The sequence below is a fragment of the Ranitomeya variabilis genome, chromosome 7, assembly GCF_051348905.1.
Source record: "Ranitomeya variabilis isolate aRanVar5 chromosome 7, aRanVar5.hap1, whole genome shotgun sequence".
NCBI classification, from domain to species: domain Eukaryota; kingdom Metazoa; phylum Chordata; class Amphibia; order Anura; family Dendrobatidae; genus Ranitomeya; species Ranitomeya variabilis.
The window spans coordinates 37,289,311-37,311,723 of NC_135238.1; the positions used below are offsets into that span (position 1 = coordinate 37,289,311).

Sequence of the window (22,413 nt, forward strand, 5' to 3'; positions counted from 1 at the left end):
TGCTGTTGCCAGATCAGCTTTGCAGGTTTGATCTTTGCTGTGGACCAGTTTCTTCAACTTCCACCAAAGATTTTCAATTGGATTGAGATCCGGACTATTTGCAGGCCATGACGTTGACCTTATGTGTCTTTTTTTCAAGGAATGTCTGCACAGTTTTTGCTCTATGACAGGATGCATTATCATCTTGAAAAATGATTTCATCATCCCCAAACAACCTTTCAATTGGTGGGATAAGAAAAGTGTCTAAAATATCAATACAAACTTGTGCATTTATTGAAGATGTAATGACAGCTATCTCCCCAGTGCCTTTACCTGACATGCGGCCCCATATCACCAATGACTGTGGAAATTTGCATGTTCTCTTCAGGCAGTCATCTTTATAAATCTCATTGGACTGGATCCAAACATAAGTTCCAGCATCATCACCTTGCCCAATGCAGATTCGCGATTCATCACTGAATATGACTTTCATCCAATCATCCACAGTCCACGATTGTTTTTCCTTAGCCCATTGTAACCTTGTTTTTTTCTGTTTAGGTGTTAATGATGGCTTTTGTTTAGCTTTTCTGTATGTAAATCCCATTTCCTTTAGGCGGTTTCTTACAGTTCGGTCACAGACGTTGACTCCAGTTTCCTTCCATTCATTCCTCATTTGTTTTGTTGTGCATTTCCTGCTTTGGAGACATATTGCTTTAAGTTTCTGGTCTTGATGCTTTGATGTCTTCCTTGGTCTACCAGTATGTTTGCCTTTAATAACCTTCCCATGTTGTTTCTATTTGGTCCAGATTTTAGACACAGCTGACTATGAACAACCAACATCTTTTGCAACATTGCGTGATGATTTAGCCTCTTTTAAGAGTTTGATAATCCTCTCATTTGCTTCAATTGACATCTCTCGTGTTGGAGCCCTGATTCATGTCAGCCCACTTGGTGCAACAGCTCACCAAGGTGTGATCACTCCTTTTTAGATGCAGACTGACGAGCAGATCTAATTTGATGCAGGTGTTATTTTTGGGTATGAAAATTTACAGGGAAATTCCATAATTTTTTTTCTCAGAATTGAGAGATTCCATAATTTTTCCCCTATGCTTGGTTAAAAAAGTAACCATTACTGACTACCACATTTTTTATTCTTGATTTCTTTCAGTGTTTCTTAAAGCCAGAAAGTTGCCATTTGAAATTACTTTAGTTTTGTGCCATGTCTGTGATCTGCTTTTTTACTACAAAATTTAACAACTGAATAAACATCCCCCAAGGCCGGTGATTCCATAATTTTTGCCAGGGGTTGTATTTTCAAACCACAATGTCACTTAAACAGAGCGAAAAAAGATAAACTTCCAAAAAGCCACAGTTGCTGTTCATGCAATAATGCTGGGGAAATATGCAAAAATCATGATATGATCAAGGAATTTTGCCTTACCACTAATTTTAGGGAACAAGAGGCATAAAGATCTGTTCAGAAGAGCTAAAAAATTAAAATTGACAGGAGAGAGTTGGAAATAGCTAGTGTTTGAAGGAAGCTAACTGAAAATATGTCCTGACCTTAAGACGGGAAATGGACTTAGAAGCTCCTGTGGTGACCTTGGGAAATTGAATACATCAGTCTGCCTGCCTTGAAATGGCTACTGCTCCCAAGACTGTAAGAGAGGAGCCATGGCCTGGACACTAATGGGTACTATAGTTAGAGATTGTTTGAGAAACTGTGGCTGAAGGTAAGCTGTGGCCTGAAATGGAAGTCTTCTAAGACCTGAGCCAGCAGTGAGAAACTGTGGCCTTCACCAGTAGACCTGAGCAAAGACACAGTGTGTGTCTCTAGAAGCAGTTGTGCCCTGCATAGGTAAGATAGTGGAAAGCATGCTGTAACAGTTGCTTGGGCCCTGAATATTCTAGCTGTGATTGCAAGTAATCTGATGTTAGAGTAAAAAAGAAAGCTCCTTTTACTCCACAACCACTAAGCTCTCTGCCTCAATTTTGAAGTGTAACCACCAAGCTTAGCTCCTCAATTCCTGTCCTGAACACTAAATGTGTTGTGGATTCTGTTTTTGGGCTCCCTCTGGTGGTTACGGCTGGTACTGGGTGACTTTGGTGGGTTGCGGTCTCTGCTTTCCACCTGTCCATCAGAGGCTGGGTGTTTCCTATTTAACCTGGCTTTTCTGTCATTCCCTTGCCGGCTATCAATGTACTCAGATGTGCTCAGTTTGGTTCTTGACTACCTGCTCCCAGATCTCTCAGGATAAGCTAAGTTCTGTTTTTTAGTTGTTTGGTTTTTTGTCCAGCTTGCTAATTATGACTCTATGCTAGCTGGTAGCTCTAGTGGGCTGAGGTTCTCCCCATGTGCCATGAGTTGGCACATGGGTTCTTGTAATCTCAGGATGGTTTTTGATTAGGGTTTTTTTGCTGACCGCTCAGACCCCTTTTGTATCATTCTGCTTTCTAGTTATAGCGGGCCTCATTTTGCTAAATCTATTTTCATCTCTATGTGCGTGCCTTCCTCTCATTTCACCGTCAATACATGTGGGGGGCAACTATACCTTTTGGGGTTCATTCCTCTGGAGGCAAGCTAGGTCTTTATTTCCTCTGCAGTGCTAGTTAGCTCTTAGGTTGGCGCATGGCGTCTAGAATCAACGTAGGCACGCTCCCTGGCTATTTCTAGTTGTGTTTGTCAGGAGTAGGGCAGCGGTCAGCCCAGGTTCCATCACCCTAGAGCTCGTCCGTTATTTATGTTATTTTGCTTGTCCAGTGCGATCCCCAGCCATTGGGATCCATGACAGTATAGCCGGCCTACAAAGTGTTAATTGTTTGGGCTGAAGCAGGAGAAAAAGAAGTGTTTAAGGGAAATTTATTTATTTATTTTTTTTCCCCTCAGAGTTTTGCTGCCTAGCCCTTAATTGCTGTCTAGCTGCTTCTTACCTCCTCTTAACCCTTCCGGTACATGCGGAACCTTTCTTTAGTTCCTACGAGCCACATGTGCACCTCTAGTAGTTACACCCCTGTATTTCCGGCCTCGGTGCTTTTAAACCCCATGTGCACATACCTTCTACGCCCCCTGACGAAGGTATGATCGCCGAAACGCGCGTTGGGGCGGAAGCGCATCCCCAGGATTCCAGTCCTCTGTGCGGTGGGTACCTTGTTACAGCGGCTTTTATCGTATTTATAGGACAATGGCATTTATTTGTGGTATTATTATGGTAGCCACTGTCTGAACATCTACTTATACTCTACTATTGGCTGCTGGTGGCTAGGTTGCCCCTTTACACAGTTCATTCATTTTTTGGTTATGTCTATTTAGTTGTTTATATTTTACGTTAATAATTTTGCTTATTTTTTTCTCCATTTCATATACATGATTCTGCATTTTGGAGGACTGTTAGTCCTGGGTGCGCCCTTCCTGCTATTTCTCAGCAGTGTACTTTGTGTTGTTACTATCTTCTCTCCCTTCACCTGGTTTTATATTGTTAAAATCATTAATAAAGTTTATAGTTTTTTACATTTGATCTGACCAGTTATCATCCTTTTTTTCGTTTGTTGTTTCTCCTCTTAACCCTTGAATGGCTCTGACCTTAGCTGTTTAACATGGATGTCCAGAGTTTGGCTTCCAGCCTGAGTAATCTTGCTGCAAAAGTTCAAAACATTCAGGATTTTGTTGTTCACACTCCCATGTCTGAACCTAGAATTCCTATTCCAGAGTTTTTTTCTGGAGATAGATCTACCTTCCTGAATTTCAGGAACAATTGCAAATAGTTTCTTTCTTTGAAATCTCGCTCCTCTGGAGACCCTGCTCAGCAGGTTAAGATTGTAATATCTTTCCTGCGGGGCGACCCTCAGAATTGGGCATTTGCATTTGCACCAGGGGATCCTGCATTGCTCAGTGTGGATGCGTTTTTTCTGGCACTGGGATTGCTCTATGAGGAACCTAACCTGGAGATTCAGGCTGAAAAGGCTTTATTAGCCCTCTCTCAGGGGCATGATGAAGCGGAAGTATATTGTCAAAAATTTCGGAAATGGTCGGTGCTTACTCAGTGGAATGAGTGCGCCCTGGCTGCAAACTTCAGAGATGGTCTTTCTGAGGCCATTAAGGATATTATGGTGGGGTTCCCTGCGCCTACAGGTCTGAATGAGTCTATGACTATGGCCATTCAGATTGATCGGCGTTTACGGGAGCGCAAACCTGTGCACCAGTTGGCGGTGTCTTCTGAACAGGCACCTGAGACTATGCAATGTGATAGAATTCAGTCCAGAAGCGAACGGCAGAATTTTAGGCGAAAAAATGGGTTGTGTTTTTATTGTGGTGATTCAGCTCATGTTATATCAGCATGCTCTAAACGCACAAAAAAGGTTGATAAATCTTTTGCCATTAGTACTCTGCAGTCTAAGTTCATTTTGTCTGTAACTCTGATTTGTTCACTGTCATCCATTTCCGTCGATGCCTATGTGGATTCGGGCGCTGCCCTGAGTCTTATGGATTGGTCATTTGCCAAACGCTGCGGTTTTAGTCTGGAGCCTCTGGAAGTTCCTATTCCTTTGAAGGGAATTGACTCTACACCATTGGCTATGAATAAACCGCAGTACTGGACACAAGTGACCATGCGCATGACTCCCGTTCATCAGGAGGTGATTCGCTTCCTTGTACTGTATAATTTACATGATGTACTAGTGCTTGGTCTGCCATGGTTACAAACTCATAATCCTGTCCTGGATTGGAAAACAAGGTCTGTGTTAAGCTGGGGATGTCAGGGGGTTCATGATGATGCACCTCTGATTTCAATCGCTTCATCTACTCCTTCTGAGGTCCCTGCGTTTTTGTCTGACTATCGGGATGCTTTTGAGGAGCCTAAGCTCAATTCGCTCCCTCCTCATAGGGATTGTGACTGAGCTATAGAATTAATTCCTGGCAGTAAGTTCCATAAGGGTCGTTTATTTAATCTGTCAGTGCCAGAGCATACTGCTATGCGGAATTATATTAAGGAGTCCTTGGAAAAGGGACATATTCGTCCATCTTCGTCCCCTCTGGGAGCAGGTTTTTTTTTCGTGGCAAAAAAAGATGGTTCCCTGAGGCCTTGTATAGATTATCGCCTTCTGAATAAGATTACAGTCAAATATCAGTATCCATTGCCATTATTGACTGATTTGTTTGCTCGCATTAAGGGGGCTAGGTGGTTCACTAAGATAGATCTTCGCGGTGCGTATAATCTGGTGCGGATAAAACAGGGTGATGAGTGGAAAACCGCATTTAATACACCTGAGGGCCATTTTGAGTATTTGGTAATGCCTTTTGGACTTTCTAATGCTCCTTCAGTCTTTCAGTCCTTTATGCACAATATTTTCCGGGAATATCTGGATAAGTTTATGATTGTGTATTTGGATGATATTTTGGTGTTTTCTGATGACTGGGAGTCTCATGTTCTACAGGTCAGGAAGGTGTTTCAAGTCCTGCGGGCCAATTCTCTGTTTGTGAAGGGCTCAAAATGTCTCTTCGGAGTCCAGAAAATTTCTTTTTTGGGGTACATTTTTTCTCCTTCTACTATTGAGATGGATCCCGTCAAGGTTCAGGCGATTTGTGACTGGACACAACCTACATCTGTTAAGAGTCTTCAGAAGTTCTTGGGTTTTGCTAATTTTTATCGTCGGTTCATTACTAATTTTTCCAGTGTTGTTAAACCTTTGACTGATTTGACTAAAAAGGGTGCTGATGTTGCTAATTGGTCTCCTACGGCTGTGGAGGCCTTTCAGGAACTTAAGCGCCGGTTTTCTTCTGCTCCTGTGTTATGTCAACCAGATGTTTCACTTCCTTTTCAGGTTGAGGTTGATGCTTCCGAGATTGGAGCGGGGGCGGTTTTGTCACAGAGAAGTTCCAATGGCTCGGTGATGAAGCCATGTGCGTTCTTTTCTAGAAAATTCTCGCCCGCCGAGCGCAATTATGATGTGGGTAATCGGGAGCTTTTGGCCATGAAGTGGGCATTTGAGGAGTGGCGTCATTGGCTTGAGGGTGCTAGACATCGTGTGGTGGTCTTGACTGATCACAAAAATCTGATTTACCTTGAGTCTGCCAGGCGTCTGAATCCTAGACAGGCTCGTTGGTCGTTGTTTTTTTTCTCGTTTCAATTTTGTGGTTTCATACCTGCCAGGTTCAAAGAATGTGAAGGCAGATGCTCTTTCCAGGAGTTTTGTGCCTGACTCTCCTGGAGACTCTGGGCATACTGGTATCCTTAGGGATGGGGTAATATTGTCCGCCGTCTCCCCAGACTTGCGACGTGCATTGCAGGAGTTTCAGGCGGATAAACCTGATCGTTGTCCACCAGAAAGACTGTTTGTTCCGGATGATTGGACCAGTAGAGTCATCTCCGAGGTCCATTCTTCTGTGTTGGCTGGTCATCCTGGAATATTTGGTACTAGAGACTTGGTGGCCAGGTCTTTTTGGTGGCCTTCCTTGTCAAGGGATGTGCGCACCTTTGTGCAGTCTTGTGAAGTGTGTGCTCGGGCTAAGCCTTGCTGTTCTCGGGCCAGTGGGTTGTTGTTATCCTTGCCTATCCCGAAGAGGCCTTGGACGCACATTTCCATGGATTTTATTTCAGATCTCCCTGTCTCACAGAAAATGTCCGTTATCTGGGTTGTGTGTGACCGCTTTTCTAAGATGGTTCATTTGGTACCCTTGCCTAAGTTGCCTTCCTCTTCTGAGTTGGTCCCTTTATTTTTTCAGAACGTGGTTCGTTTGCATGGGATTCCGGAGAATATCGTTTCTGACAGGGGATCCCAGTTTGTGTCTAGATTTTGGCGGACGTTTTGTGCTAAGATGGGCATTGATTTGTCTTTCTCGTCTGCATTCCATCCTCAGACGAATGGCCAGACGGAGCGAACTAATCAGACCTTGGAAACTTATTTAAGGTGTTTTGTTTCTGCTGATCAAGATGACTGGGTTGCCTTTTTGCCACTGGCCGAATTTGCCCTTAATAATCGGGCTAGTTCTGCTACTTTGGTCTCTCCTTTCTTTTGTAATTCGGGGTTTCATCCTCGTTTTTCCTCTGGTCAGGTGGAGCCTTCGGATTGTCCTGGAGTGGACGTGGTGGTGGACAGGCTACATCAGATTTGGAATCAGGTGGTGGACAATTTGAAGTTGTCTCAGGAGAAGACTCAGCAGTTTGCTAATCGCCGTCGCCGCGTGGGTCCCCGACTTCTTGTTGGGGACTTGGTGTGGTTGTCTTCTCGTTTTGTCCCTATGAAGGTCTCTTCTCCTAAGTTCAAGCCTCGGTTCATCGGTCCTTATAAGATCTTGGAGATTCTTAACCCTGTATCTTTTCGTTTGGATCTCCCAGCATCGTTTGCTATTCATAATGTGTTCCATCGGTCGTTATTGCGGAGGTATGAGGTGCCCGTTGTTCCTTCGGTTGAGCCTCCTGCTCCGGTGCTGGTGGAGGGAGAATTGGAGTATGTTGTTGAGAAGATCTTGGATTCTCGTGTTTCCAGACGTAAACTCCAGTATTTGGTTAAGTGGAAGGGTTATGGTCAGGAGGATAATTCCTGGGTGGTCGCCTCTGATGTTCATGCGACTGATTTGGTCCGCGCCTTCCATAGAGCTCATCCTGATCGCCCTGGGGGTTCTCGTGAGGGTTCGGTGACCCCTCCTCAAGGGGGGGGTACTGTTGTGGATTCTGTTTTTGGGCTCCCTCTGGTGGTTACGGCTGGTACTGGGTGACTTTGGTGGGTTGCGGTCTCTGCTTTCCACCTGTCCATCAGAGGCTGGGTGTTTCCTATTTAACCTGGCTTTTCTGTCATTCCTTTGCCGGCTATCAATGTACTCAGATGTGCTCAGTTTGGTTCCTGACTACCTGCTCCCAGATCTCTCAGGATAAGCTAAGTTCTGTTTTTTAGTTGTTTGGTTTTTTGTCCAGCTTGCTAATTATGACTCTATGCTAGCTGGTAGCTCTAGTGGGCTGAGGTTCTCCCCATGTGCCATGAGTTGGCACATGGGTTCTTGTAATCTCAGGATGGTTTTTGATTAGGGTTTTTTTGCTGACCGCTCAGACCCCTTTTGTATCATTCTGCTTTCTAGTTATAGCGGGCCTCATTTTGCTAAATCTATTTTCATCTCTATGTGCGTGCCTTCCTCTCATTTCACCGTCAATACATGTGGGGGGCAACTATACCTTTTGGGGTTCATTCCTCTGGAGGCAAGCTAGGTCTTTATTTCCTCTGCAGTGCTAGTTAGCTCTTAGGCTGGCGCGTGGCGTCTAGAATCAACGTAGGCACGCTCCCTGGCTATTTCTAGTTGTGTTTGTCAGGAGTAGGGCAGCAGTCAGCCCAGGTTCCATCACCCTAGAGCTCGTCCGTTATTTATGTTAATTTGCTTGTCCAGTGCGATCCCCAGCCATTGGGATCCATGACATAAATGGTACTATAGCCGAAAACATTTTGAGGAACTGTGACGGGAGAAGTGATGTGGCCTGAACTGAGAGTCTCTATGACTTGAGACAGTGTTGAGAAAATTTGACCTGCACCAGAACTGGGCAAAGGGAGAGTGTGTGTCTCTGGAAGCAGTTAAGCCTTGCACAGGTAAGACAGTGCAAGGCATGTTCTCAGAGATACTTGGAAGCACTGAGTAATTGGGATATGATTGTTAGTGGTCTCATATTCACATTACTCAGTCCCATTACTCCGAAAGGTGTGGCTAATATATAGAATTCCATCAATAAAAGAAAACCTTTATTTTTCATAATTAAAAGTGAAAAATTACCACTGTAGTCCCCAAATTATCCAAATATATAATAACCCAAGTGGTTTGAATATCGACTATTGCGCCAAGTGAACTACAGGACAAGATAGGTCAGACAATGCCCTCTCAATAGCCCTACCTGCCCATGGAGGCTGGCACCCTAGATACACTATGCAAGAATGTCGCCCACGCTCACCATCATCTAGACCTTTATTGACTCATGATTAATTAACACATTTATTGACTCTGAGTTTAGACAAATTTATTTTTAGTTGAGTTTGGGTCATAACTATCAACAGTGATCCTGAAAATCAACTATTTAAAGAGCATCATAACTTTTATACTTTTGTTTATCTTTTAATGACACTGTTCGGAGGGAGCCTGGGTCCTGAAACCCTCACCTATCACCCCAAATATGGCAGATAAATGTGCAGCGTGTGACCCAGGAGTGCACAGCTCTTGTTCATGAGAGAACACAAAACAGAATACGGATATAATAGAGTCTATTACTTTCTAATGCGTCTTTACATTTGGCCATATATTAAATGCTATGGTAATGTCATTAATCCATTTTCCATTCTCTCATTGTTTTGATAAACGAACAAGAAGCTAACTTTGTAAATTACCACATAAAACCATGATAGCAGAACAGGGTTGCACGTATCTCCAGTAACATGACAAGTCTACGGCTCTTCAAGAGGTTCTTGACTTTGAACAAGCCCTATTTTACATTCCTGACCTTGAGAGCCACATTCAGCTGTGCAAGAGGGTCGCAAGCCACATCCAGCTCCTGTCCCCCCTCACAGTAGTGGCAACTAAAGCCCCCCATTACGGGTATAATGATAACCAAAGCTTTTCCACACAAATCACCCTGAAGCAGTATACCAAGATCCAGGGATTCCCACCATTCAGCATTCTTCCATAACGCACTCCCAAAACAGTCCCATCCAGCTTCAAGCACCTCCTGTGACAGGTAGTATCATCCTGTCTCCAGCATACCATACTTACATTATCTCTAAACCCCCAACACCAATAGATGTGCACCCAGATCTGCTCTTCTCTGCAGGGCTACTCACAAAGTTCACCATTTTGAGAAGTGCTCTTCATACCAGTTTACTAAATCTGGAGCTAATGCACCAAACTGGCAGACAGCAGCGGGCTTCAATTCATGGGACCGCAAGCCACATGTGACTCCCAAGCTACAGGTTGGGGACCCCTGTATTAGATGGTACCTTAACAGTAGTTTCATCACAAAGTACCTACCTGCCAGAAATTGGAAGAATCAGCTATTATTCCAGGGAAATCTGACAGTAAGTATTCAATCTCTCTCCCTCGCCACCACAGAGGAAATGAAGAGTTACACAATACTCATTCACATCAATGGTTAGTATATAATGCAGCAAAGGACAAGACCTCTAGACCTTTAATGCCCACCAAGAATCCATTCATACCTGTCTCATTCAGCAACCACCCCCAATTCCTTTGCCTCCAGCTAAATAATGTTGCACCCTCCTTGACCATACAGTCAGTACAGTATCCCACCTGCATCAAAGATTCATAAGGCCTGTTCAGGTCCACCATGTGGAGATTTCCAATGACCGGCAGAGGCATAGGTCCAGGGGGCATCTTTGCTGTGCTCTTCTTAATTCCATTTATCCAATAGATGAATAGTGCAATGAAAATTGCCAAAAAGTAGGCAATAAAAGCCATAACGAAGTACTGGTAAGAGTCCGTTCTGACTGTGCTCCTGTCCTTATATTTATACACAAGGGCTTATTTTTCCTCCATGTGTTAATTTTTACTAGAGCACAAAAAACCTATAATTACCTGATTGGTCCATTGCCATTTACCTTGGTCAGACAACCTTGGCTTGGCTGCTCTTGTTTTTATATACATAGAATTGTGCATTTCATCCAAATAAATATTGACCAAGTGTATTATAATGTGATGTGTCCAGTGAGATAAAGGAATATGACTTGCAGTTTTTTATCTTATCTGTTCTGCAGCTGTACCAGTGCTATGGGGTAGAGTTCACATACTAATGTTTGGGGACACGAATGAATCTATTTGCAGTTATAGCAGGATGAACTTTATATCTACTGTACTGGAGTCTATTGCATTAGATTTTGTGTATTAAAGTGTTAATAAATTACCAATGTAATCAGCTAAACAGAATTTGGTGGGGAAAAGGTTGAAAAGATTTTCCAGTTTTAGAGATGTCTGACAATTACATCTATGGGAGCCTAGAAGTTGCGTCTCCAACATTGGTCTACATTGAAGAAAGAGAACCTCATCGAAAAAATGGTGCCAGGTTTTGCCACAAAGAACATGATCTACAGAATAAGCCCAGTACCTACAGCATTAGCTATGTTTAATTCAGGAGGACCAATCAAGGTAATGCATGTTGTGAATAGTAATATATGTTTTTTCAATTGAATCTGGATAAAATTGTATTCCCAGCAGTGGCGTCGTAAAGAAATTGAAAACCTTTTCTTGCTTTCCATCACCGATTGCAGCTGATCTCTAGAAGCTCAGCAGTGATGAGATTTGGTTATTATTGAAGAAAGTTTCGGTCAAATCAGTGGTTAAAATGAACCTGTCAGCAGGATTGTGCTCATTAACCTACAGACACCTACAATCAGTTTGGCGCCATTACACTAATTAAAATGATACCTTGGCTGATGAAATCTGTCTTGCGGTTGTTGTTTAATCTTTATTTGCAGTCTTCAGTTAATGAGATTCTGGTGGTTCTGGGCGGCCTGTGGGTGGGGCTGTGGGGGTCTTATGTGGTGCTCTTCTTAGATATAAATCCTTATAGGTTTATGACAGGTCACTGATGCTTCAGAACCTGCCCCGTATTTTACACACTGAATATACTATTGTTTGAAGAAAAAAAATTACATTCATCGGCACGGTGGCGGCGCCTGCACTGTAGCATGATACAATGTATAATGTGCATATATTCATTTTGTTTAAGCATTTTGCTTTGTTAAAAAAAATCATCTTAATCAAAATAGCGTCAGTGGCTGCGCCTGCGCAGTAACACCAAGAGGTTCTACTGCACAGACACCGCCGGCGCCACCATTTTGGCAGAGAAAAAAAATATAGGCTCCATCAATGCGATAGATGCTAGTGCGCAGGCGCTGCCACTGGCGTCATTTCGATTAAGCCACATTTTACAGTAAAGTGGCGTCGGTGGTGGCGCCTATGCATTAGCATCTATTGCATTCCAATAGATGCTGCTGCACAGGCGATGCCAGCGACATCTTGATGGAGACTTTTTTTCTCTACCAAAATGGCAGCGGTTGCTGAATGCCCGCTCTCATTTTACCTTGGGCATATTATTACTAAGACAACACAGGGTGAGTGTTGCAATACTTTATTGATCCACAAAAAACAGGCAAATAACACATAGAACAGTCCCAGCACAATACTCCAGATGGTTCACATTACAGAGTCTTATTATTCTGCTCACTCACCAGAAAAACAGCATCTGTGACTTCATAGCTTCCTGGTCCAACTACACCACCTTTGGCATGCACAGAGAGGAGGTAACAAAAAGCTTAGGAAGATGACAGTCCATCGGGGTACAAGGTCAGTTGACCAGAGGATCAAAACCTGGCTTCTCCGAACATCTCCATGGAGCCAGGTGACCAGAGGGTTCCATTCCCCACAACCCTAAATGTATCCATAGTTCAGCGATGGTCAATTGAGCTGAATTCTTCCCGCCTGGGCCATGGTCCCTAAGCTGTCATCCTGTGGAATGTCAAATCTGTGTCCCTCGTGATGGAGCGATGATGTTCTGACTGCTGTCTTATAAAGTGCATCTGATTCTTTGGATGTCTGGATGTCTTGGCTGACTCTGTGTGTGATTGTATATTTCTCACTTATATAGCTAAAATAGCTGCTATCCTTAAAGGCAGCATTCACAGGTAAATGGGAAGAATTATGACAAGATCAACTCACATTCTTTAATTATTTAATTTATTTGCATAGTTTTTCTTCCTCTATTTTTCAAGTAAACAAACTGGCTGGCCTGGACAATGTGTAATCAACATATCAGCAAACATCATTGTTCAATGACCCTGTATTACTAGTCATCCAGTATAACAGCACAATATGTTACAACAAATTGTCAACTTACAAGTCAATATTACAGGTTTATACAAACAAAGGTCTGTGTTTTCTTGACCAACCAAAAAGAAACACATACTTTCAAAAGTCAACTTATAGATAACAGTTTATTCCTCCTGGCTTGCTGAAAATAGATGTCTGGTTAATAAAGATAAAATACTGTGTCATCACAAGGAGTTTAATACACATCTTGAATCAACACTACTGCAACTCTAAGGCCTACTCTAAATGATAGACTTGGAGAAAATTGCTAGACATGATAAACACTTTCCCCTTTCTAATGTCACCCCTTGGTTGGTCTATTTGGTTGAGCCAAAATTTTTATGCAATTTGTCACTTTCATAGCGGACTTGCTTCTTTATAATCCTTGCCTCTAAACACATTTTTTAACTTGTCGAATGAAGCGCAAAAAAGTATTGCAAAAAACACATACATAGAAAAAGTGCTAAATAACCCGTCGAAGTGCTAGACCTTAGAGCTGAAGATCTGTGCAGTGTTTTGGCTGGGACGGATATGGTTACCAATGCGAATCAATCTTGAACCTATCCGGAGAGTCAGGCTGTACTAGAGGCTGAGACTGTGAAGATGGTAAACCAGAGGATGGAAGTCAAGACAGAGGGTTTAAGTGGAGCTGAAAATAATTGGTCGATATACAACCTTAACTCTTTTTGCTCACATTTTTGTGGGAAGATCACATATCTCCAGTGTGCAAAATTTTGCATTATAATCGACTATGTAGGCTTGTTGTAGCTGACGTAATTCTGTGGCCATTGATGCGATTTATTAGGATGGATATTTGGAATTTCCTCATAGTATATTTGTGAATATTATATTATGATCTGTATATATATTTGTATTAAAGTGGTGGTGACTGATGGCTTGTTATATTATTTATCCTTTTATTATTTTTTTTATTATTATTATTTTTGTTATATATTTGCATTTATTCATTTGTATTTATTATTATTCATCATTTATTATTCAATGATCAATATTTTTCTATTATTCATATTGTTTATTTTGTTATTATTTATTTTTTAATTAACTATTTTTTTCATTTTCTAGAATTCTTTTCTTTTTCTTTACCTATTTTTTGTGTGTAATGTATATATGCATGCATGTATGTGCTTAGCATGTATATGTGCAGCGCCCCAGAGTCCTGGTCGTTGCAGTATTGTCGCTCTTCCACCAGGGGGAGTGATGGTACATCTGATGGTACTAAAGGAGTTCACCTGACCAGGTATCACAGTCACACACTACACTTCACACTCCGGCCACCAGGGGAGCAAAAGGTTCTTTCTATTAGGCCACTCCTCACTCTCGGGTAAAACTGGGGGTTGGATAGGAAGTTAAGGAGAAAGCTGCCTGGGTGAGACCCAGAAAAGACCTGTCAGGCAGACAGAGAGAGAAGGAGGAACATCGGAGCTGTAGACAGAGGTCCCTGTCAGGGGTGGGATCCTGACAGAGACATAGCAAGAGATAGAACGTTACGGAGCTGCGCCTGCACCTCATTGAGGCAGCATCCTAAGAAAGGACAAGAAGCGAAGTATATTGTGGAGAAGTGAGAAACGAGATCACAGCACAAGGAGATAACACCAGGAGGAGTCTTGCCTTAAGACCGGTAACATCCTTCTGAGGCACGTGGCCGGTGGCCGGAACACCGAGGGAGTAATTGGCTCTACGCATTACTTTGAACTACGGCAGGACAGTTAATTCCAAGTTGGCTGCCCAACCTTAATACCTAATGAAGACAACGGAGGCAAATTGTGGGATAGGGGCGTCTCTAGGGTCCCTATAAAATAGCTCCAGGCCTACCCCGTCATACGGGTCGTCCTATCCATACCATGTGGGGGACGGAGAGAGAATATCAGAAACATACACGACAGTTGTGAGGACTATCCCGTGGTGCTCCGGAGGGAAGTACTACAACACACAGGCGCTAGTAGGAAGGCTACTGATTTCCACCTGCAAAGGGAACTCTGGATGTGCCTTCGGACCAGCTGGATTCAGCCATGTTGTGATTTTGCTTTTTGCTCCCTCTAGTGGTCATTAGTGATTTGACTCTGGAGCGTCTGTCTTTTTCTATATCCTCACCTGGGCCGTTAGTTCAGGGGCGTTGCTATATAAGCTCCCTGGACCTTCAGTTCAATGCCTGGCATCGTTGAAATCAGAGCTAATCTGTTGTGCTCTTGTCCTCTGATCCTGGTTCCTGTTTTTCAAGCTAAGTCTGCTTCTTTGCTTTTTGCTTTTGTTTTGTTTGGTATTTTTGTCCAGCTTGTTCCTATCTGTATCCTGACCTTTGCTGGAAGCTCTAGGGGGCTGGTGTTCTCCCCCTGGACCGTTAGACGGTTCGGGGGTTCTTGAATCTCCAGCGTGGATTTTTATAGGGTTTTTGTTGACCAGATAAGTTATCTTGCTATATTCTGCTATTAGTAAGCTGGCCTCTCTTTGCTGAACCTGGTTCATTTCTGTGTTTGTCATTTCCTCTTACCTCACCGTTATTATTTGTGGGGGGCTTGTATCTTGCTTTGGGGTCCCTTTCTCTGGAGGCAAGAGAGGTCTTTGTTTTCTTCTCCTAGGGGTAGTTAGATTCTCCGGCTGGCGCGAGTCATCTAGCGATCACCGTAGGCATGATCCCCGGCTACTTCTAGTGTTGGCGTTAGGAGTAGCTATTTGGTCAACCCAGTTACCACAGCCCTATGAGCTGGATTTTTGTATCTTGCAGACATACACGTTCCTCTGAGACCCTGTCCACTGGGGTCATAACAAGCCAGCCCTGTTAGCAGTGCTCTGGATGGTGGACGCTGAAGTATACAATAAAAGGTAAAGAGACTGCAATCCTGTGTCCTCGTTATTTACTGCGACCTACACCATCATCATTTACCTTACTGTGAAGCCCTGGGGACATACTTCACCTGTGGGAAGGTATTCCATCTAGCTGCCGTAACATCACCCCAGCGGACCCCTAAGCAGCGTCGGTCACCCTGACCGAACACCACAGGTGGCGTCACGAACACTTGACATACTACACTCTTCAATTGGGCACCCCTTAGCAGGGCCACGGACCGGGTCAGGCCACCATGACATCCCCAGAACCGAGACAGAGGGACCTGGTACCGAGTACCCCACTGCCCTGCGCCTGGGGGCGATCCATAGGCACGTAAGTGCATGATTTCTTCATTATATTATTTTTTTCACCATTTTCAATTCACACTCTTTACAGGGTGGGCCATGTATATGGATACACATAAATAAAATGGGAATGGTTGGTGATATTAACATCCTTTTTTGCGGCACATTAGTATATGGGATAGGAAAAACTTTTCAAGATGGGTGGTGACCATGGCAGCCATTTTGAAGGCGGCCATTTTGGATCCAACTTTATTTTTTCAAATGGGAAGAGGGTCATGTGACACATCAAACCTATTGAGAATTTCACAAGGAAAGCAATGCTGTGCTTAATTTTAGTGTAACTTTATTCTTTTATGAGTTGTTACAAGTTTCTCTTTGTTTACAGCCATTGACATGTCGCAGATGTTAACTCATGAGGAGCGGAAAGAAATTGTGTTGATGTCTGGTAAACACATTACTCGAGTCATTACAGCAGATTTCAATGCAAGACACGCTACGCAAGAAAACTGTCACCATTCCCATGTTATTTAGGTGTATCCATATAAATGGGCCACTCAAAAAAGTTTGCCTCATCACTGAACATAATGTTCTGTTTAAATTGAGTGTCCGGTTCCAATTTTTTTTTGCCCATTCTGCATATTCAGCGCTCCGATTTGGCATCAGTCGAACATCTCTTCGGTGGATATTAGCTACTTACAAATTGCAGCCTTACAAAATCCGGCTGCTGCAGCATCTCAACGAGGATGACCCAGATCGGCGCTCTGAATTTGCAGAATGGGCAAAACAAAAATTGGAACAGGACCCTCAGTTTTAACAGAACATTGTTAGGGCTAGCGGAATGCACCAAATTATTAGAAAGATAGTGTAAGGTGCGTTCGCAACCCGGAGTCCACCGTGCAGAGATGGAACCTGCTGCTAAGTAATGACGGACTATATGGCGGTATAATATAGATTCACACACGGGTTAACTTCACCCAGTATGAAGAAAGCGAACCCTGTTGCGTCATAGGGCCGCGGTACCACACAAAGAGTGCAAGCAAGGAGTCACAGAACTCTACCCCAAGACTCGGGATAGAGTACAACTAGACCTCTTGCGCTCGACACCTCAACTGGGGTGTCAGAGTAACACACTACCCAAGGTGGCAGAAGAGCCACTGACCAACCCAGAGTTGATCCTCTATGTGGATGGCTCCAGATTTGCAGATGATGAAGGAAGATTCCACACGGGATGTGCAGTGACCAGCAATCAAGAGATCCTGTGGTCCAGAAGTCTGCTGCCTAGTCTGTCAGCCCAGGAAGCAGAACTGATAGCACTATCAAAGGCCTACCAGATGGCAGAACACAAGACTGTGAACATATATACCGATTCAAGGTACTCGGATGGCATAGCACACGACTTTGGACCCATCTGGGCTGCAAGGGACTTCATCACAGCAAGAGGAACAACTGTGAAGCATTATGGAGCCATTAAGGACCTGCTGAACGCACTTCAACTTCCAAAAATGATAGCAGTACTAAAAGTCAAAGCGTATGGAAAACTAAACACAGTAGAGGCACGAGGCAACAACATGGCGGATATGACAGCCAAAGAAGCAGCCAAAGGAAGACAATATGAAGAAGTGGGAAAGGTCATAGAGCCGGACGGCTACTACGTGACGACTGAAGACAAGAAACCTGACCAGATGACGTCCTGGGATCTGCTCAAAAAGCTGCAAGAGCAAGCCCCAAAGGACAAGAAGGAATGCTGGATGAGGAAGGGAGCAGCACATGAAGAAGGAAGGGTATTCTCAATGGACTACAAACCCTGTTTACCCCGAAGCATCTACCCTATGGTGGTCCGATGGGCACATGGGCCCATACACAGATCAAAGACACAGATGAATGATGTGATTGGTGCTTACTGGTTCGCTCCAGGGATCTCCACCCTTACAGCCAAGTTCACTAGCAGCTGTTTGACCTGCGGCAAATGCAACCCTGGAAGAATGGAGAAAGTTCCCACACATCATCTTGCCAGACCACTGTACCCCTTCCATGGGGTCTAGATAGACCAAATGCCGCCAACTGGAGGATTCGAATATGCCCTTGTGGTTGTGGACGTGTTCTCAGGATGGCCAGAAGTTTTCTCATTGAGGAACCAGTCAGCAGAGACTTCTGCAAAGAAGCTACTCTCAGAGATAGTATGCAGATATGGGGTCCCAGAAGTGATAGAGAGTGACCAGGGACCCGCATTCACAGCAAGTCTCACACAAGAGATCTGGTCAGCAGTAGGGTCAGACTTAGGCCTACACACTCCTTACAACCTCCAGAGTAGCGAGAAAGTAGGAAGACTGAATAGGACACTTAAGAACAGGATGTTGAAAGTTGCCCAAGAGACACACAAACCCTGGCAGGAGAACTCACAATCACACTACTTAGTGTAAGGCACACTTCGAGAGGCCCAGAAAAGCTGTCACCATATGAAATTTTGTTTCGGTCTAGTCCCAGGTTAGGGGTATTCTTTCCCTCAGGAGCTGACTATGCAATATGATACTTTGTCTGCTCATGTAATTGAGCTCACCAAGAAACTTGCTAACATCCATTCTCGAGTTTTTTCTTCATTGCCAGATCCAGATTCAGTGTCCGGTACGCACTCCTTGAAGCCAGGAGACTGGGTGTTGGTGAAAAAAGTTTGTAAGGAAAACACCACTCGATCCCATATTTGATGGTCCTATTCAAGTGCTGCTGATGACACCAACCTCTGTGAAGCTGGAGGGACGACCCACTATGATCCACGCATCACATTGCAAGAAAGCTCCCCTACCAAATGATGACACCCAAGCCAGAATGATGTTGTGGATGCCCTGCCTGACCGATTAGATGACCCACCTGATAAAGAATACACACCACTCACTACACATGCTGTAGACTAAGAGACTGATTGCAACGAACCCCCGTTAGGGACATATCTCCTGACCGCCCATTTGCGAAAACTCTGTAGTGGGGACATGTGCGCTAGGCAAGCGTCAGCTCACCGGCAGCATAAAAGAGTTGCAGCGCTTTGGGACAGGAGGCTAGGATTAGGGCAAGTGATATCTAAGGGGGGCTTGTGATAGAAATATATATATCATGTAGATCTCACTTGCATGTATACTCATATATACTCACAGCTAATATATACATTATAATCAATGACTTAAAATGGCTGACATAAAATGATATAAGCCAGACAAACTGTATGGGGTTTTCCAGGCAAAAGCAGAACAACGCCAGATGTATTAAGTGATGATCAGATGTCTCAACTTTGTCCTAGATGCAGAAAGATGCAGAGAGCTACATTTTAGTTGCTTAATCAGCATTCATATGTGCATTAATCACAATATTCCATATATATTTAGATAACCAATAACAGAGGAGCTAGACAATATGGTAATTAACTAACCACCCCTAACCACTCCTTTCTATATGCAATTATAAAACTATGTATGTACAATAAACGATCAGTATTGATGGAATGTTATTGACACAGTGGTGTGCAGTCTCATTCCTTGAGTGCTCAAAATACTCAGTCTTATTGGGAACGGCCGCAGCACACATAGGGATAGATTTATCCAAACCAAATTTCCATAACAATATGACCCTCTTCCCATTGGAAAAAATAAAGTTGGATCCAAAATGGTCAACTTCAAAATGGCCATTGTGGTCACCACCCATCTTGAAAAGTTCTCCTCCTCCCATATACTATTGTGCCACAAACAGGAAGTTGATATCACCATCCATTACCATTTTATTTAGGTGTATCCATATAAATGTCCCACACTGTAGATATGTATCTCTGCATATCAGAATATTATTGCCTGTAAAAAAATAAGAATGCTATTAAGATCTATAACTACAGCATATTATTTTATACATAACAGTGCAACTAGCGGGTTCTAATCCGGTCTTTCTCCAAACATATCCATGGTCCACCGATGGTCAATGGAGCAGATCTGCATTATGGGTGTCAGGTCTGAGCATTCCTACATGAACAGTTTCATGGAAAGTGGATTGGTTGTTGTGGGCCAGTTGAATGGCCACCAAGGTCTCCTGATCTGACCCCCTTAGCTTTTTATCTTTGTGGTCATCTGAAGGCAATTGTCTATGCTGTGAAGATACGAGATGTGCAGCAACTGAAACAATGGATACTTGAAGCCTGTGCTAGCATTTTTTCTGTGGTGTTGCTATCAGTGTGTCAAGAGTGGGAGAAGAGGGTTGCATTGACAATCCAACACAATGGGCAGCACATTGAACACATTTTATAAGTGGTCATAAACTTGTAAATAACTCATGAAAGAATACATTTATGTTAAAACCAAGCACCCCATTGTTTTTCTTGTGAAATTCTCAATAAGTTTGATATGTTACATGACCCACTTCCCATGGTCACCACTAGGGTTGAGCGACTTTCGTTTTTTTAAGATCGAGTCGGGTTTTGTGAAACCCGACTTTGTCCAAAGTCGAGTCGAGTGCAGTCGGCCGATTATCGCTAAAAGTCGGGGATCGACCGAAACACGAAACCCAATGCAAGTCAATGGGGAAGCATAGTCGGTAGTGAGTGGAGGCCAGGAAAACACCTACAGTGCCCATTTTAATGGCAAAAACATCCATTCTTGTTTCTGAAGCTTGTCAATCTTCATTAACTTTATAATAATAGTTGGGCATTGGACATTGGGGGTCATTTGGCAAAAGTTATGGGGGGTAGGGCTGGTTCAAGGTTTTAGTGGGCCCAGGAAACGTGGACTACGTCACGGCGGTGGAGCAGTGAGAGGTAAGTATGTCAAGTTTGCAAGTGCTGTGATCCTAAGCAAGCAGGGGGGGCCCCCTCATTGGTATTGGCACTGGCACAGGGCCCCTCAAAGTACAGTGGTGTGTTTGCACAGCGGGGGTGCCTCCCACCAGCAGCGACACTTTTGCGTACTCCGAGGGGCCCTGTGCCAGTGACGTTGCCAACGAGTATGCCCCCCCACCTGATGAAGGAACCTGCACTTTCATCTGCACCTTCCTTTTTGTCCCTGTGTAAGGTGGTATAACATGCGGGAAGGGGAACCTTACTTTCAGCAGGGTCAGATTCTGGCTGTGTAGAGTGCAAGGGGAATGTAGTGGTCTAGGTCAATTGTTATGACCCCAATGGCGAGGGTCTCAGAGGAACGTGGAAGTCTGCAGAATACAAAAATCCAGCTCATAGGGCAGTGGTAACTGGGTTGACCATATATCTACTCCTAACGCCAACACTAGAAGTAGCCGGGGATCATTCCTACGTTGATTCTAGATGACACGCGCCAGCCGGAGAATCTAGCCACCCCTAGTAGAGGAAAACAAAGACCTTTCTTGCCTCCAGAGAAGGGGACCCCAAAGCTGGATAGAAGCCCCCCACAAATAATGACGGTGAGGTAAGAGGAAATGACAAACACAGAAATGAACCAGGTTTAGCACAGAGAGGCCCGCTTACTAATAGCAGAATAAAGAAAGGTAACTTATATGGTCAACAAAAACCCTATCAAAATCCACACTGGAAATTCAAGAACCCCCGAACCGTCTAACGGTCCGGGGGGAGAACACCAGCCCCCCTAGAGCTTCCAGCAAAGGTCAGGATATAGATTTGGAACAAGCTGGACAAAAATACAAAACCAAAACAAATAGCAAAAAGCAAAAGGCAGACTTAGCTGATATAACTGGAACCAGGATCAGTAGACAAGAGCACAGCAGACTAGCTCTGATAACTACGTTGCCAGGCATAGAACTGAAGGTCCAGGGAGCTTATATAGCAACACCCCTAACTAACGACCCAGGTGCGGATAAAAGGAATGACAGAAAAACCAGAGTCAAAAAACTAGTAACCACTAGAGGGAGCAAAAAGCAAATTCACAACAGTACCCCCCCCTTAGTGAGGGGTCACCGAACCCTCACCACGACCACCAGGGCGATCAGGATGAGCGGCATGAAAGGCACGAACTAAATGGGCCGCATGAACATCAGAGGCGACCACCCAGGAATTATCCTCCTGACCATAGCCCTTCCACTTGACCAGGTACTGAAGCCTCCGCCTGGAGAGGCGAGAATCCAAGATCTTCTCCACCACGTACTCCAACTCGCCCTCAACCAACACCGGAGCAGGAGGCTCAGCAGAAGGAACTACAGGCACAATGTACCGCCGCAACAAGGACCTATGAAATACATTGTGAATAGCAAACAACACAGGAAGATCCAGACGAAAAGATACAGGATTAAGGATTTCCAATATCTTGTAAGGCCCAATAAAACGAGGTTTAAATTTGGGAGAGGAGACCTTCATAGGAACAAAGCGGGAAGAAAGCCATACCAAATCCCCAACGCGTAGTCGGGGACCCACACCGCGGCGGCGGTTGGCAAAGCGCTGAGCCTTCTCCTGTGACAACTTCAAGTTGTCCACCACATGATTCCAG

At 44.0% G+C, this 22,413-nt stretch overlaps 1 protein-coding gene across 3 annotated transcripts in view; it reads right to left on the reverse strand.

The window, feature by feature from the left end:
- LOC143785755 (cytochrome P450 2K1-like) overlaps window positions 1-10,687 on the reverse strand; it is a 48,229-nt gene extending 37,542 nt beyond the window's left edge. For 2 of the 3 annotated variants that reach the window (XR_013218074.1, XM_077274850.1), the window contains exon 1: window positions 10,250-10,457. Coding sequence is in view for 2 of the 3 variants with exons in the window: in XM_077274850.1 (XP_077130965.1) it covers window positions 10,250-10,417 (168 nt within the window). In the remaining variant the exon portion in view is untranslated. Of the gene's footprint in view, window positions 1-10,249 lie in introns of all 3 variants that reach the window. The other variant, XM_077274848.1, reaches the window with a different exon arrangement.
- Between the last annotated feature and the right edge of the window lie 11,726 nt (window positions 10,688-22,413).